The sequence below is a fragment of the Coturnix japonica genome, chromosome 23, assembly GCF_054131305.1.
Source record: "Coturnix japonica strain WE chromosome 23, WE-NBRP24, whole genome shotgun sequence".
Taxonomy (NCBI): Eukaryota; Metazoa; Chordata; class Aves; order Galliformes; family Phasianidae; genus Coturnix; species Coturnix japonica.
Window position 1 is genome coordinate 5,352,888 of NC_140685.1, and position 15,715 is coordinate 5,368,602.

The 15,715-nt window shown below is 63.0% G+C and overlaps 1 protein-coding gene across 1 annotated transcript; it reads right to left on the reverse strand.

The window, feature by feature from the left end:
• Positions 1-12,572: 12,572 nt before the first annotated feature.
• On the reverse strand, positions 12,573-14,657 carry SOCS3 (suppressor of cytokine signaling 3). Its single transcript, XM_015879913.3, has 2 exons — positions 14,519-14,657; positions 12,573-14,294 (listed from the first exon to the last, which is right to left on the reverse strand). Exon 2 carries the CDS (start codon positions 14,225-14,227, stop codon positions 13,598-13,600), a length of 630 nt encoding a protein of 209 aa, XP_015735399.1. The 5' UTR covers positions 14,228-14,294; positions 14,519-14,657; the 3' UTR covers positions 12,573-13,597.
• Positions 14,658-15,715: the final 1,058 nt, after the last annotated feature.

The following is a 15,715-nucleotide window of genomic DNA, read 5'->3' on the forward strand; positions in this document are numbered from 1 at the left end:
CCCAGCGCTCCCGTGGGCGGTGCCGAGCGCAGCCGGTCGCCCCGTTGCTGCCGCTCGGGACCCCGAAAGGACCCCGGGGCACCCGCCCCGCAGCACCCTCCCTATCCTGCACCTCTGACCCTGTGCCGGGGGCAGATGGGGCCGTGGGGAGGCCCCGCTCGGTGCGATGTGCTCACGGTGCCCCGGCCCCGTTGGCAGATCCCGGGGGGCACAGGGCTGCCAGCCCCTGCCCGGCCACGTGCTGCGACTCTGCACGTACACGGGGCAGCGAGTTCAATGGCGATGGCAGCTGCTGCACTGCTGGCAGGGAGGGCACGGAGTGACCTTTGCTGATGGGAATCGGCTCCAGCTTCTGGCTGCATCTGCCCCGCAAACAGCTGACACGGGGCCCTGTGGCACCGCCGGGTACTCGCTGCTCAGAGCTGTGCTGGTGTCAGCTGTGGGCAGTGCTTCAGTGCTCAGCACTTCCTTTATCACTGGGGAGGGGGACCTGGGGGGTGTCTGGCTGCTGGCATCAGCCCATACGGCACACAATGGGGCATGTGCATGGTGTATCAGCGAGACCCTCACCTCATCCCATGGGGCAGAAGGCCACACGTGGGATGCCAGCACTGTGGATTGGGTGCAGGTGTCCATCCCTCCCCTTGCACCTCCCTGTGCCATGTCCCCAATGCACTGCCCTCCTCCATCACCCAGCTCCATGCTCTGCACTGGAGCCCCCCCAGCTCACTGCAGCTGTCACCCGCCGATGAGCGAGCCATAAACAGTCCTTCACGGAGACGTTTTTCACACGCGGGGCCACATGTTAACAGTTTTTCTTTATTTACTGCCTCCATTTCCTCTTTGTTCCAGGAACTTGTCCTCCAACTTCAAGCCGCTCATGATTAGGCAAAAAGGCCTCTAATCTCCCCGATCTGATTTACCGGCACTGAGAGCAGGCGCTTCCCGTTACTGGCCCTGGACCTGGGAGTAGGGCCGGCCGGCTCCCCGCTCCTCTCCTCCCCGAGGCTCCCCTGCTGCACATGCTGCCTTCCCAGCAGCTTCCTCTTCCAGTAACCACGGGGCAACACGGGGCAACACGGGGAGCGCGGCTGTGGGCAGCGGCTGCATCGCGCCCTGCTGCTGCTGCTCCTGGCACGTGGAGCCGCTGCATGGCGAGGCTCCTTGGCAGTGCCCACATCCCCGAGCTCCTGGGGCTCTGCTTATGTTGCTCTGCGGCCCCTGGTACCCGGAGACCCCGTGAGGAGGGTTTATGGCTGCAGATGAGGGGATGAGCCAAGGCCACATGCACGCGTGCAGCAGGGGGAATGCTGAGGGCTGGCAGGTGGCCGGGGGGCTCGGTGGGGCTGGGCTGTGTGTGACCCCCACCTGGCAGCTCTGTCCCCGCAGCTCCCAGCCCCGCTGAGCGTGTGGCCGCTGCGGGCTGAGCTCATGCTGTGAAGGTGCCTCCCTGGGGCTAAAATTAGTTGCTGAGCCCTGGCTGAGGAACGGAGCCCGCATCCCGCTGGGGAGGATCGGGTTTCCCTACGCCTCCCCCTGCCACGGGAGCTGGCAGCCGCCGGGGCGATTCCCGGAGCCGGGCCGGGCTCCCCCTGTCCGGCCCCACAGGCAGCTCCGGGTGCAGCCGGTGCTCGGCGCCGTACCCGTGCCCACGGTGGTGCTGTCCCGGCCCCCACCAGCAGCTCTGGGAAGTTGGGGTCTGGGGGCCACGGCCTTGGCACATTGTCCCCCCCATCAGGTTTCTGAGGTGGGGGCTCCCCATCTGCTGAGCTGCTCCAACTGAGCCTCTTAGCAATGTGGCCAAGGATGGGTCCCACAGTGGGGCTGTTGTGGGGTTTTGGTGCCATGAGGTTCCGGTTTGGGATTGGTGCTGCTGCAGCTATGCAAGCTGTGGGATGTGCAATGCAGGGCTGCAAGGTGCTGGGCAAGGAGGGCTGGCCACAGCGCCTGGCAGGGACTCGAGCCCTGGCCATGTGCTTGGGGTGTTTTCCTTCAATGCTGCCTTGGCCCTGCGGCCTCACTGTGCACTCTGCAGGGTGTGATAACTCATCCCGAGTGCTGGAGCCCGCTGGCCTGGAGGGCCCTGCTTGGATCTGGTGGGCAGGGGGAGCACGAGTATCAATCATTCCCAAGCGGTGGGAACCATGGAGCCAAGTGATTTCCTACTGTCGGGAACTGCAGAGCAGTGCCTGGAAGTGCTGGGACGTGCTGGGCTCCTGGCTCAGCTGGGCTCGGGGACAGCCAGGCCTTGGGCATGCAGTGCTGCGCTGTGCCGTGCTGTGCCATGCTGCACTGTGCCATGTGGCGTGCCATACGGTGTTGTGTGATGCCATGCTGTGCCATGCTGCACCATGTGATGCCGTGCCATATGGTGCCATGCCATATGGTGCTGTGCCATACCGCACTGTGCTGTGTTGCACCACGCCATGGAGGGCTGTGCTGCCACCTATGCCAGGTCGATTCAAGCTCTTTGGGGTGCTCCAGCAGCTCCTTACACCTGCAGCACCCAACGAACCCGAGCACACATCCAACCTCGCGCTGGGGGGCGCCCGGCAGCACCCATCCCGTCCCGGCAGAGCGCGACCGTTCGTCCCCAGCGCTCTCCCCGGGGCAGCCCTGCCGTGCCGGGGCCGGTTCGTCCCGGCGGAGCGGTCCCAAGGCCGGGCGGCGGTAGCCCCGAGCCGCTGCGGACGGGGAGCCGTGCCCAGCGGGGGCTGCGAGGGAGGGGACGGGGAGGGCTCCAGCGATGCCTCGTTCCGCCGCACGCCGGGCTGCAGCCGCCCCACGCCGGGCGCCCCATCCAACCTGCCGGTCGCGGGGCCGCCCGGTGACCCCTCCCTCCGCCGGCAACAACTTTTCCAGTAAAACCACTGCAGAAATCCCGGCTTCCCGACAGGCCCGCCCCTTGGCTGCCTTGGGGGGGTGGGGGCCGCGCTGCGCTTAACCCTTCCCGGGCGGGTGCAGGTGGGAGCGCCGCGGGCGGCGGGCGGGGGGCCCGGGTCGGGCACAAGCTCTGCATCGAGCGGGGAGCTCCGAAGCGGCTCCGGTGCCCTCCGGTCCCAGCCGTGGTGTGTTGGGAGAGAAAAGGCAACGGTGTCACAGCGGGAGGAGCCCACGGGCACGGCCCCGGGGAGAACTTCGAGTCCCATCCGTGGGTTCTCGGGGAGCAGAGGGATGGCAGTGCCCCTGCGGGTGATGTAGCTGTGCACTGCGATCGCTGCACGCGGATCCCGGCTGCCCTTGCAGCGCTGTGTTTGCACGGCGATGTATTTCCCTTCACAAGATGTTGCTGACACGGCGGGAGGAGGGACTCAGCCCCACGCGGGGCAGCATGAGATGGGCACGGGCTGGGACCCAAGCACGGCCCCTTCCCGTGGGATGCAGGGCAGCCAGTGCTCCCCAGCACTGCTCCCTGGGGTGCAGCCTGAACTGCTGCAGTTCGGGAGGTGTGGGGCAGATGAGTGAAGATGGGAAGAGGAGCCCGCTGCAGGGTGGGCACAAAGTGCTGCCTCAGTCCTGGAGGAGAGGATGCAGTGGGAACTGGAAGCAGGAGGGTGGATTTGGGATGTGCCCTATGGTGATGAGCAGCGCAGGCAGCATCGATTCCCCTCGCAGCTGATCCCTGCTGCTGCGAGCAGCGGGCAAGCGTGAGCCGTGTGGATGGGCAGGCAACATGGCTGGCACTTCAGCCCCGGTGTCCTGGGCAGCTTGTTCAGCTGGTGAGGGGCTGGCACTCAAGAAAGCAGGGTGCTGCATGGGGCTGGGTGCCATGTAGTGCTGGCTGCCCGCTGTGTCCTTCCTACTGCCAGCCCCAGCCCTGTGCCGGCTGCTATGCCGGCCCCGCCAGGGCTGAGGTAAGCGCTGTAATTGTTTTCTCTGTGGCCCAAGATGAATAATTGAGAGGTCTTTGAGGAGAATTAATTAGCCCGTTTATTGGCAGTAAATGCTTTTCTCCAGATGATGAAATAGATCCCGCGCCACACATGGGGCAGGCGGATGCAGGCTGCTGAGGCTGCTTGGCAGAGTGCTGGTGCCAGGGCCATGGGATGGCCGTGCTGCTGCCCCGTGCCTGCCCCCCAGGCCAGTGGTGGCACCAGTGCTTCCTCTTGTAGACCTTCATGCCCAGTGCCTGCTGTGCTCTGTGTGGGATCACCAAAGGGATGGGAGGCTCTGTCTGGAAGCTCCATCCATGCTGCTCTGCACCAGAGACTGGAGACACAGTGCAATGAGGCACAAGGGTGCAGAGGACAGGAGCCCTGTGCTGTGCCCGCATCGCTTTCCACTGCTTCCAGTCCTCCTGGGGGCTCCCACCCTGCACAGCCCGTGCTGCGTTCCCTGCTGCCTCCTTCCTTGTGGCCACCCCAGGCAGTGCCAGCCGGGCCTGAGGCTTGCATCTCCTCCACCTCTTTTCTTCCCCAGGGTGTGAGGGGAAGGGCCATGCATGGCCAGAAATGCTTAAACAAGGATTTCCTTGTTGCTGCATGAGCTGTTTGCCTTGCTCCCAGGCCAGCCGTTAATGAGGTTTGGCAGGAGGCACTGGCAGCCCCAGCCATTGGATTTCTATAAATCAACCTGGTGCTAATGCATGGGGCTGGCTGGGGCTGCTCAGCCTTAGGGCACAGTTTAGCAGCCCATGGGCTGTTGGGTGCTACCTGCTGGGAGGGGATCTGTGCACAGCTGGTGGGACCAGGGCTGCTCTGCTGTGTGAGGGTCGGTGCTGTCTGTCTCAGGACAGCTGGATGAGCCCTTCTGGGTCTGGGAGAGGTTTGAATCAGCAGCCCCAGAGGTGGCTGTGGGGTCTATCTGGGTTGTGAGCAGCTCCTGGGAGAGATGTAGGCAGTCCCTGGGCATGGAGCATCCCGGAAAGGCAGATGGGGAGGGAACCGTGGCTTCCCAGCAAGGCAACAGGAGCGGCCCCTTCAGCTGTTCATTTCCAGGAAAGCATAAAACAAAATAAAGCAGTTCCCTATGGCCAAAGTCCTGCCTTGTCCTGATCCTCGTCCCTCACCTCTTTTCTTGCAGAGACCGGAGACGTTGCTGTGTGCTCAGTGCCACTGGGGCAGGGGGACATCACAGGGATGGCTCAGCTCCACGTGAGCCCTGTTGTGGGGTCAGGGCCATGGGGTTGCTGTGGTGGCAGTGCACTGCTCATACACCCCATACATGATGCATGCTTAACATCCCCCTGCCCCTGGGTACGTCAGACATGCAAAGCAGGGCAGGCAAATCACCAGCCCTCCGGGAAGCAGTGCTGCAGCTGTGGCTGGTGGCCACTGCCCATGACCACTGCTGGGAAGCACCACCGTGCCCACAGGGCCCTGTACATAAGCCACTTGCACTGGGCCTGCCTGCAGCAGATGTGCTGTTGTAGCAGCCAGTGCAGAGTGGAACTGGGGATGCAAGTCTGCAGCACTGGGCTGTGTCCCCAGCACGGCAGGGATGCTGCAAGCAGGCCTTGCTGGAGCTGATCTGTATGGAATGGGGCACTTGGGAAGGTGCCTCCCTATGCAGGTTGCTCCTGGAGCATGTCACCCTCCAGCAGCTTTAGTCCAGGAAGGGAGATGCCAGGAAGCAGGACGTTATCTCTGCTTCCCCGCAGCAACGTGCTCAGCTCAGGTTCTGGATAATGGAGATGGGGCCATGCATGGTGGTCACAGGGCTGGGGGCAGCTGTGTTGCTCCTGCAGCCCTGTTACTGTAAAGCTGCCGGGCGGCTGTCTTAGAGGAAGAGCCGCCAGTCTCAAAGGTGATGTTTCAGTTCCTGCTCTGAGTGTATTTCCCTCTTTATCAAGAAACCCCTCCGCTCTCATGGGAAGGAGTTTCTGCAACGTGTAGAAACTGAGGGAAACCCACATCCACGCGGCCCTGCCGCCCACCCGGGCTCGATGCATCAGCTCCTGTGGGGACACTCAGTGGTGTACCCCGGGGTTCTGCAGGGAGCAGCCCCGGACTGCAGCCTCCACTGCTCCCATCACCCACAGTGCCGCAAGCTGGGTGAAGGGGGAATGCTGCTGGGACCGCGTCTGTGCTGCAGCTGGGGCTGAACGCTTCCCCTCCTCTCAGCACCTGCTTGTGGGTGTAAGAGCAGATGGGGGGCCCTGAACCGTGTCTGTCTGCTGAGATGACAGCAAACAGCAGCAGTGCGATGCTGAGCATGGGCAGCGCCGGTGAGCACAGGACTCCGCCTGCGGCTGGGGCAGCCGGGGACCCAGTGCACCACACTGAGAAACCAGGCCCTCGGGACTCCAAGGACCCCTCTCCTTTGGCAGGGGGCGCCCACGGAGGGGTCTGCGCCCCGCAATAGCGCTGCAGATGCGGCTACAGGAGCAGGGGAGCATCGCACGTGTGGGCGGTGGGAACAGGAACCTCCTGCATGGGCGGTTGTGCAAGGAGCAGGGACACACTCCGCGTGTTGGTTCGCACACACCCAGGGAGGGCACGGGCTGTGACTTCCCTCTGGCCGTTTCGAAATTCCACCGCTCTTACAGAAAAGCCCCTGGGCAGAATTCCTGCAATGTGTGATTCATCCCGCCAGGCTGGAAGCAATGACTGCGCCTCTCCAGTAAACCCACTTCAGCAAAGCAGATGAAAGAGGCAGCGGGTGCTGCTGTGCCCTTGTTATCACCACAACCAGATGTGGGGTGATGGGGCTGCCCTCTGCCCCCCGCTGGCATCGCTGCATTGGCACAGCTGGGGACATTGGGGACAGCAGCCGGGGTGCTGGGGTCCATAGGTGCTGAGCATTGGGCTCCCTTCTGTTCTCATCCCCCTGCAGTGCAGCTGCGTGTCCCATCCACCACGGCAAGGAATGCACCAGGTGCTTCGGTGGGACCGAGAGGGCACTCGGGACAGCCCCTTCCAGGAAGCGTGTGCAAGGGCAGCCAGACTGCAGAGTTCCCGACAGCAGCTCTGGTTTTAATAACAGCAAATCAATGGATGCCCGATTCCGGCCAGAGCAAACCCCTGCTGCCTCCTTCCCAGGGTCTCCCAGGCAGGTGGGCTGCTGCAGGGATGGGGACATGGGATGGGAGTACAGACCCTGCACACTGCTCCTCTATGTTTCCTGATGCCCGAAGGCCCCATGTTCCTCAACCCCCAGCACTCACAGCTCCCCAGCTCTGCCTGGTGCAGCTTCATTGATTGTGAGGGTCCTGGCAGCTCCCGTGCCCACCTTGTGCCCGTGCAGGTGCTGCTCACGGGTGCTGCTCTGCCCCAGGCACGTCCAGCTGCTCCCAGCTGCTCTCCAGTCTCCAGCCCGGAGCTGTGATTCAGCCCTCCTTCCCCGCGGGGTTTGCACAAACCTTTCTGCTCTCTTTGTGCTTGTTTTGAGAACAGATTAGTCATGGTTCTTAACTGGCTTCCAGCAAACTGCACAACGGCACCATGGAAAAATGAGAACAGCAAAGTGATGACTCAGCAGGGCCCGTGCTCCTGTGTCCCCTTGGTGCCAACCGCCCCCTGCTACTGCATGGCCCTGGGGATGGCAGGGGAGCACCCAAGGGGCACAGCTGGGTGGGCAGCACAGGAAGGGCAGCTTGGGGGGCATCCTTGAGCCCCCCTCTGAGCCCTGTGTATGTGGGCTCCCTGCTGGTGTCTCGCTGCCCTCCATGGGGCCGCTGCAGTACCCTGCTCTCCTGGAGCACCCTGCAGGGCCACGGACCCTCCTGGCTGGCACCTGTGCACCAATATTGGGTGGGTGACAGGAACTCCTGGGGCGGGCCCTTACCGTACCTCACACCTCTCTCTGCAGCCCTTTATTGCCCAGCCTTGGCCGGCTGCCTGGAGGCACGGCGTGCTGCCAAGTCTCTGTGCCAGGTGGCTTATTGTGATCCCATGGCACTGGACACCAACTGGTGTCGGCTGCCAAGGATGAACAATATAATTGCTGGAATTACAGTAAAGTGCTCCCATTCCCACTCATTAACTGCTGAGATGGGGCCCCTGGGTCCTTCCAGGGAACATCTGCTCCAGCTGTGACCTCTATCAGCTGCACACCCGTCTTTGCCCAGCATGGAGGAGCCCCCAGCCCAGCTGGTGCCAGGTAGGGATGGGGGCTGTTATCCCCAGGCCTGCTATGTGTAGAACATGGCCCCAGGCAACAGGACACACCTTCTGGTTCTGCACTGTGCCCAGCTGTAGGTTTAATGATGCTCTTCTCAACTCAGCGTGGCAGCACTGCACAGCACCTCACCTGGAGCACAGAGAGCAGCCATTGGGCTCCTGCTTAGACTCTGGATAACAGCACACAGTGGTTGCTGCTCCCTGGCCAGACTGGCTGTGGGCATCCTGCTGCTCCAGCTCATCTTACAGCCTTCTCTGAGCACTGAAATGGGGGCACAGTGATGGGGCAAAGTTCCTGTGCCTCAGCCAGGAGCACCTCTCCAGCCCTTTGCTCCGTTCTCCAGGCTGTTACCTGGCATGGATTCAGACTGGAGCTGCCCTCTGCCCATGTATTCTGGAGCCATAGGAATGGTGTGGAGGACCCCAGGGCATTCTGTACCAGTGGGAGTGGGCAAGTGAGCAGGGCTGGGCAAGGGAGCAGCAGTGCCAGGCTCACAGATGCTGGGTCCACATGCAGTTGCCCAGTCCCAGGCTGTGTGCGAGAATCACAGCTGCCGGCTCCTGTGACAGGGAGGAGGCCAGGGCTGATGTGAGGCCAAGGGATGCTCCAGGGCTGGGGTTTGGCACCTGCCCACGGCTGCTCTGCCAGGGTCATCCGAGGACGTCGCACTGTGCTCGGCAAACACACACCCAGGGCGGCCGGCTGCCCACTGCCTGGAGCCCTGCGGGGAGCTCCCGTGCTGTGCCATCTTGGTGCCTGTGCCCAGAGACACTGCAGCCACCAGCAGACACTGAGCCACAGCTCTCCCTGCCATGATGGTGCAGGAGCAGCGTGGCCCAGACTGAGGTCACTGCTGGGGAGAGGGGGAGGGAGCAGGACTGGCACAGAGAAAGCACAGAAAAGTGGGATGGGATCTTCTTGCACTCTGGGACCCTCAGCTCACCCTGGGCACAGCTGTCCCATGGCAGCACCCATCACTGGGCCCCCGGTATGGGCAGGAGTGGGGCTGGCAGGGACGTGTCCCACAGCACCTCTGGTGCTGGGCTGCTGCTCCTCATCCCTGGCCGTGGCCCCAGCCTCGTCCTGCGGCTTCCATCGCCACAGCAACGTGGCTTTGTTTGAAACGTTCCTCTGAAATGTCAGAACTTTCTTGGGCCTCCAGCTGCTGCGGCCGGGATGAAAACTTCCTCTATCGCTCCGGAGATGCACGGGGGGGGGGCAGAGGGAAAGGGGGGTTTCACCCCCATAGCCTGCCCTGAGGGCAGTGGGATCTCTGCCTGTGTAGCTGAGGTGCCCCATGCCCACCCTGTGCTCTGAGCCCTGGTAGGACATGGTGGCCCTGGTGTCATTACTCTGTGTTTGTGCCCCCCTGGGAGCATGGCAGCATCTCAGGGCACTGTATGATACAGCATGTGGGTATCAGGACCCCTCTGTACCCCTGCAGGACTGGGAGCCAGTGCCGTGCATGGCTTCAGGCGCACATCACTTGCCAGCATGGGCTGCACCGATTCCTCATGGCACAGAACCACCAGCCTGGCATTGCCCTCAGGGATGGGGGCACTGTGTGCTGCCCGGGGGTAGCTGGATGGGGGGCACGGCACGGCCCTGCAGCCCCATGCAGCAGCAGGGTCCAGTGGGTGTTGCTGGCAGGAGGCAGCCTGGGCAGTGCAGCTTTGCCAGCAGCAGTGCTGATGGAAGAAGTGAGGAATCTGCAGCTGCTGGCTCCCTCCACCAGTTTACTGCGGGTCTCGATGGAGATACAGCAACAGAGAGGGGTTTCCATGGTGACTTACACAGGCTTCTCTGTTAACTTCTGCAACCCAAAACATGGCCTGGCCCAGCACAAGGTCCCGCTGCTGCCACGCACTGCCTGCAGCCTGGAGCAGCTGGGGATGCTATGGGGCACAAAGCATCCACGAGCCTCAGGAATACCAAAGTGCAGAGCTGCTCCTTGGCAGCACAGTGACCCACCGCTGCCCCGAACCCACAGCCAGCCCCACAGCACTGCACCATGGCTGAGATCCAGCTTCCCAACAGCACGTGCCAAGGAGCAGATGTCTCAGTCCCTGTTCCCAACTGTCCCCACGGCCCTGGCCCCACAGGAGGAATTGCCATGTAAGGAGCAGGTGGTGCCATTTACAGTAAGTCCCCGGCTGCTGCACAGCCCTTTCCTGCATCCTACTGGGAAATGTGGCGGTGGATGTGGGAACGTCCTGGCGCTGCAGAGCATGGAGCAGAGCAGGAGGAAATGCGTGAGGGGTGTGCCGTGAGATCGGGGTTTGCTGCATAGCCCTGGTGGGCAACAGCCCTGCTGCTCACTGCCACTGACCCCGAGTGGCTGTGCATCCTGCCCTAGTGCAAGGAGAGGAGACACCAGTGGTAATTACCTGTCAGCCCAGGGGTGCTCCATGCAATGCTGACCTCTTTCTCCATCCCTCTTTCCTTCAATCCCTCCGAGATGCTGTGGGCTCTAGGTCCTGTCTGGCCCCAGGGTTGGCTTTTCTGTTGGGCTGTCTGATGGACCAGCACTGGGATAGTGCCTGCAGTGCAGCTTGGAGCCTTTGAGCCCACAGGCAGACAGCATGAGTAGAAGGGCCCCAAGCAGGGTGCTGCCCTCCTGTCCCAGCCACTGCTCCAGCGGAGGCACAGAGCTGCTGCCAGCACTCTGGTGGCTTGGGTGGGCTGTGCAGGGCTGCAATGCCCTGTGAGCCTTCCCTGCTCCCTGGGGGCAGCCTGCAATGTGCCTGGCTGGGCTTCAGTGCACTCTGGTTACCTATGGCAGATCTGTGTGCCCGGCAGAGCCCTCCCAGCAGCCTGCTTGGCTGGGGGCTGTCTGGCAGCCACAATCACAGGCTGCAGTTGTTTCCTGTTTTTGGGTCTGCAGATGTTGGTACGCACCATGGAGCAGGTTTCCTGCCACCCTCTGACCCTGGAGGGCTCAGATTTGCCATCCCTGTAGATGCTTCCTCCTGGTGCCAGTAATTCTGTCCCCAGGCCCCTCCATTCCAGCTGTGCTGCTGTGCAGGGCTGTGCCAGGGTGTCCCGTGGAGCTCAGTGCAGAGCTCAGCGTGGCAGGGGGGCTGCCTGCCTGCGACAAGCTTGAACAGCCACTTGCGTAAGTGGGGCCAAGTCCGTTTGGCTCCTTTGGGAAGGCGAGGGGGTTTGTGAAACCTTCAGCAGGGATTTGCCCGCTGGCCGCAGCGTCACCACCGCTGTGAGCTTGGGTGTGTTCCAAGAACCCCGCGGCACTCACAGGGCTTCCCGGACTCCCGGTTCAGCTGTGGGTTGCAGTGCTATGCACAGCGCGGGGCCCTTGCTGGGAAGTGCAGAGCTGGGACTGTTCTCATAGGGATGTGGTTTCATTGCCCTGCCCCGGCAGGATGCTGCCTGCCCCGTGCTAGGAGGCTGGGGGTGCTCATCCCTATGGGTTCCCCATGGCTCCCTTCTCTGCCGTGCCCATTTCCAGACCATGCAAGGCAGCTCTGTCCACCCCTGAGAGCAGGGATACTCGGTCCTGTCAGCACCTTGGGTAAAACAACTTAAAGATCCAGCTGCACGCGATGCTCCCGGTCCCTCTGCAGGGGGCTGCGGGCTGTGGCAGTGATGCTGTCCCACACCTCTCCCATGTAAGTCCTGGTGCTGCCAGGGGCTGAGGAGCAGCGGGGGAGCCCTGAGTGGGGATGTGCCTCAGCAGGGCCTGGCGGGCGGCCACCCGCGTGCATGGACATTCCTTGCATAGCTCCGGCGGGTGCCCAGGCAGGCTGCGAGGCTCTTCCTGGCAGCCCATGAGCTGTGGCCCTGCAGAGCAGCACCAAAATAGTCACTGAGACTGGTCCGTACCCGTGACCAAAGGGAGACACACTCCCCACCCCTCTGCTCCAGGGCAATTCCTAAGGGAAATCACTTTGCGTTGTGGCTGGGGGTTCCCCAGGCAGGAGCACGGGATGCAATGCCCAGCATGGAAATGCCCAGCACTGTGCATGTGGCCCTGGGGGTGTCGTGGAGAGGCTGCGTGGCACAGAGGATGCTTGGAGTGATCATTTCTACCTCTGTGCCTCTCAGTGCATTGCTGTGCCCACCGCATGGCTCCCAAAGCTCAGTGCAGGGTAGGATGCACATGGAGCACAGCACTGCTCCGGGGAGGATGCCTTCACTCAGGGCACTCCATGCCATGGCAATGAGCCCAGAGACAGGACCGTGTTCTGTATCCCAGGGGACCCTTCACAGCCGCACTGTGTGTGTGTCCACAGCCGGTCCTGTCGATGCGGTGGGCTCAGACATACCTGAACGATGGAGCAGCGCTTACGCACGCGGCCGGTGAGTCACTGTGGCAGGAATCACCCAGCGCCGCGGCTCCAGGAAGCCGGCACTTACGTGGTGTAAACACAATCCCGGCATCGCACACGAGGGCAGCGGCCGGGGGAGGGGACGTGCGTCACATGGGGGGGCCACGGCCTCGAAGATAGAACGGGAGGAAACAGACCAGATTGAGGGGAAAGGGAGGGGGGGGGTTCATTAAAAAATAGTGCTCTTTATTATAAATTATGGAAACATTTCCTTTCTGAATATAAATATAAATATGTGCAAAGTTTCATCTGAGTTTCGTTTTGGTTGAATTTCAAGCATGGTTTTGCTCAGCCCTCAAGGCTGGAGGTGAAGATGGAATCTTTATAAAAGACAGTGATTCACGTAGGCCTGTAAACATCCCTTCGGTTCAAAAAAAAAAAAGAAAGAAAAAAAGCCAAAAAAGCCAAAAAAAGACCAAACCAACCCCCAAACCAACCACCCAACTGCTTCTCCAGGCGGACGCAGATGAGGGGTGCACTCAGGGCATCCTCCTGCTGTGATCCCATAGGATCCGGTGCCCCATGGAGCAGTGTGCCATGCTCAGGAGTGACAGAGCAGTGCTGATACCACAGCCCTTCAGCTTCCACGCAGGTGTGAGCACGCAGGATTCCATCATGGCATCAGGACCGACTGTTTCCCTCTGGCTTCACGGTGTGCTACCAGGACCGTTACTTTCCAGCATCTCTGAACGATGTGCAGTAACCCAGACTGGGAGAATATTAAGGCTTAGTCTCCTGGATAATGGCAACGAGGGCAAAAAGGCAGCAACCTCCAAGCCTGGGGCCTGGTGTGAAAGGAGCTTCCACAAGGAGGCAGCAAGAGGTAAAGTACAGTATGGGCAAAAACCACTTTCCCCTTAAAACCGAGGAACAGCGTCAGGCACCAGCTGGACTCCGGTGCACGTCCTTCTCTTGGGCACAACTCCAGCACAACTCCAGCACAGTCCTAGCGGGTACATCCTGGGCTGCACTACAGCACCCACAGTCCGACCGGAGCGGCCCCATTGCCCCGGAGCATCCCCCACAACAAGGGCTGCAAGGCTCAGCCCCGGGTCCTCAGCAGCTCATCCCCTGCACTCCTCTCCTTGCATGGGGAGAGGCTGCTCGTGCCCTGCGTGTCCCTGCTGCCACGGGCATCGCGCCCGTCCCCTGCTCTTGTGCTTGTAGCGTGATCTCCCTCTGCCAGCCCCTTAGAGGGGGGCATCGTACTGGTCCAGAAACTCCTTGATAGGAGCTGGCAGCTGAGTCATCTTCTCATAGGAGTCCAGGTGCCCGTTGACAGTCTTGCGGCAGAGGTGCTGCAGAGTGGAGACGCTGGAGGAGAGCGGGCGGCTGAGCACCAGCGGGATCTTCTCTCCACCCGAATAAATGTAATAGGTGCGTTTGGGGTGCAGGGCCCCTCCGGGCTGCTCGGGTCCGGCACAGGGGGTGGGCGGCATGTAGTGGTGCACCAGCTTCAGCACGCAGTCAAAGCGGGGCACGGGTTGGTTGCTGCGGGGGTCGCTCTGCAGAGAGAAGCTGCCGCCCTCGCACTGGATGCGCAGGTTTTTAGTGCCCGACTCCGTCTTGACGCTGAGGGTGAAGAAGTGCCGCTGGTCCGAGCTGTCCCTGATGAGGAAGGTGCCGGCGGGCTCGGCGCTCAGCAGCACGTTGGCCTCGCCTCCCGTCACCGTGCTCCAGTAGAAGCCGCTCTCCTGCAGCTTGCGCACGGTGTTCACCACCAGCTGGTACTCGCTCTTGGAGCTGAACGTCTTGAGGCGCAGGCTGGTGTCCAGGGGGCGGCTCATCCCGGCGGCGGGGAACTTGCTGTGGGTGACCATGGCGCACGGAGCCAGCTTTGCGCGCTCGGGGTGCTGCTGCCGGGAGCAGCGGCCGCTACACCATCACCTGCGGCACAGACGGCGGTGAGACTCGGCAGCCCCGAACCGACCCCCCGCCTCTCGGGGCACCCCCGGCCCGACCTTCCCTCCTCCATCCCGGAATGTCTTCCCCCCCATCTCCACTCCCCAGGACACGTTACCGACATCCCTCCCGGGAGCAGCCCAAGTCCCGGCTTCTCCCCTCCATGGGGGTACCCTGCCCGCCTCCCCGCTCCCGTCCCGTGCCAGTACCTGGGGCGCAGTGCCGGTCTCGGTGGCGGCCGGGGCTCGGGCCGCGGCGGCGGACGGCGGTGAAGCTGCCGGGGCCGCCCGGGGAGGCCTCTTATAGCGGGCGGAGAGCCCGCCCTCGGGTTCTTCCTGGAACTGCGCGGCTTCTTGTAATGCTCCCCGGCGCCCTCCCCGCGCCCCGCCCGGCTCGGCTCGGCTCGGCTCAGCGCCAGGCACCGCCGGCCCATTCCGGGCAGCGCGGCCGCCCCCTCCCGCTCCCATTCATGCTCTTTTCCTTCTAAGAAGAGGTGAGTCCCCGGCCAGCCCGGGGACCGAGGCCCCCTGCCCGCTCTCCCCCCACTCCCGTCCCGAGGCTCACAGCAGCGGATCGGGGGTCCTGAACCCTCAGTGCTGCTCCGCGGGACCCCCGAACAGAGACTCTGAGGGACCCCCGGGTCCCCACCTCGGCTTCTTTCGCTGGGAGCAGCGAGACGCCCGGCCCGACCGCCCCCATCCCGGGGGTGCGGGGGGTCCTGCAGCCCCATCCCCGCGGGCAGCGGGTCGGGTGGGATCGGATGTCTGCGCTCGGCCGAGTTTATTTCAAGCACAACATTCCGTTCTGCCGCTGGCCTCGGCTGCACTTCCCAGCAGAACCGAAGGGGAGAACGAACGGCCTCGGACCGATTTGCTCATTTGGGAACTAGCGGGGATGGACTGATGGGGATGGACTGATGGGGATGGACTGATGGGGGCTCCGAGGGGCGGCTGGGTGCTGGGACGGGCAGTGCCCCAGAGCCGAGGGGACGAACTGGAGGTGCCGAAGTGGAGGTGCCCCCCGAGGGGCTCGGGCACAACGTTGTCTTTCCCTTCCAACACTCCGCGCTGTGTCCGTGCATTGATGTGACGGACCCGTTTGGGCCCGGTCCAGCCGGGAACCAACACGTTGCGATTCTGGGAACAGCGGCTGCGTTGGAGCCGACACGAGGCCGCTCCTGGAGCGTGTCCCGGGGGGGCGGGGCCGCCCGGCTCCATCTCCCCGCCCCGACCCCGCTCCGTGCAGCCCCGGGTTGGGGCGGGCCCGCTCATCCCGCAGTACCGGGGGGTGTCTGCGGGGCCGTGTCCGCTCCGTGTCCGCTCCGTGCTGCCCGCTGTGTTCTGCGGCCCGACCCGCACGACACAACCCCGCTCCGCTCCGTCCCTCCCACGAGCCCCCGCCGCCCC

Bases quoted from the DNA above. Each gene is read 5' to 3' on its own strand.
- SOCS3 (XM_015879913.3), bottom strand. From the start codon at position 14,227: ATGGTCACCCACAGCAAGTTCCCCGCCGCCGGGATGAGCCGCCCCCTG.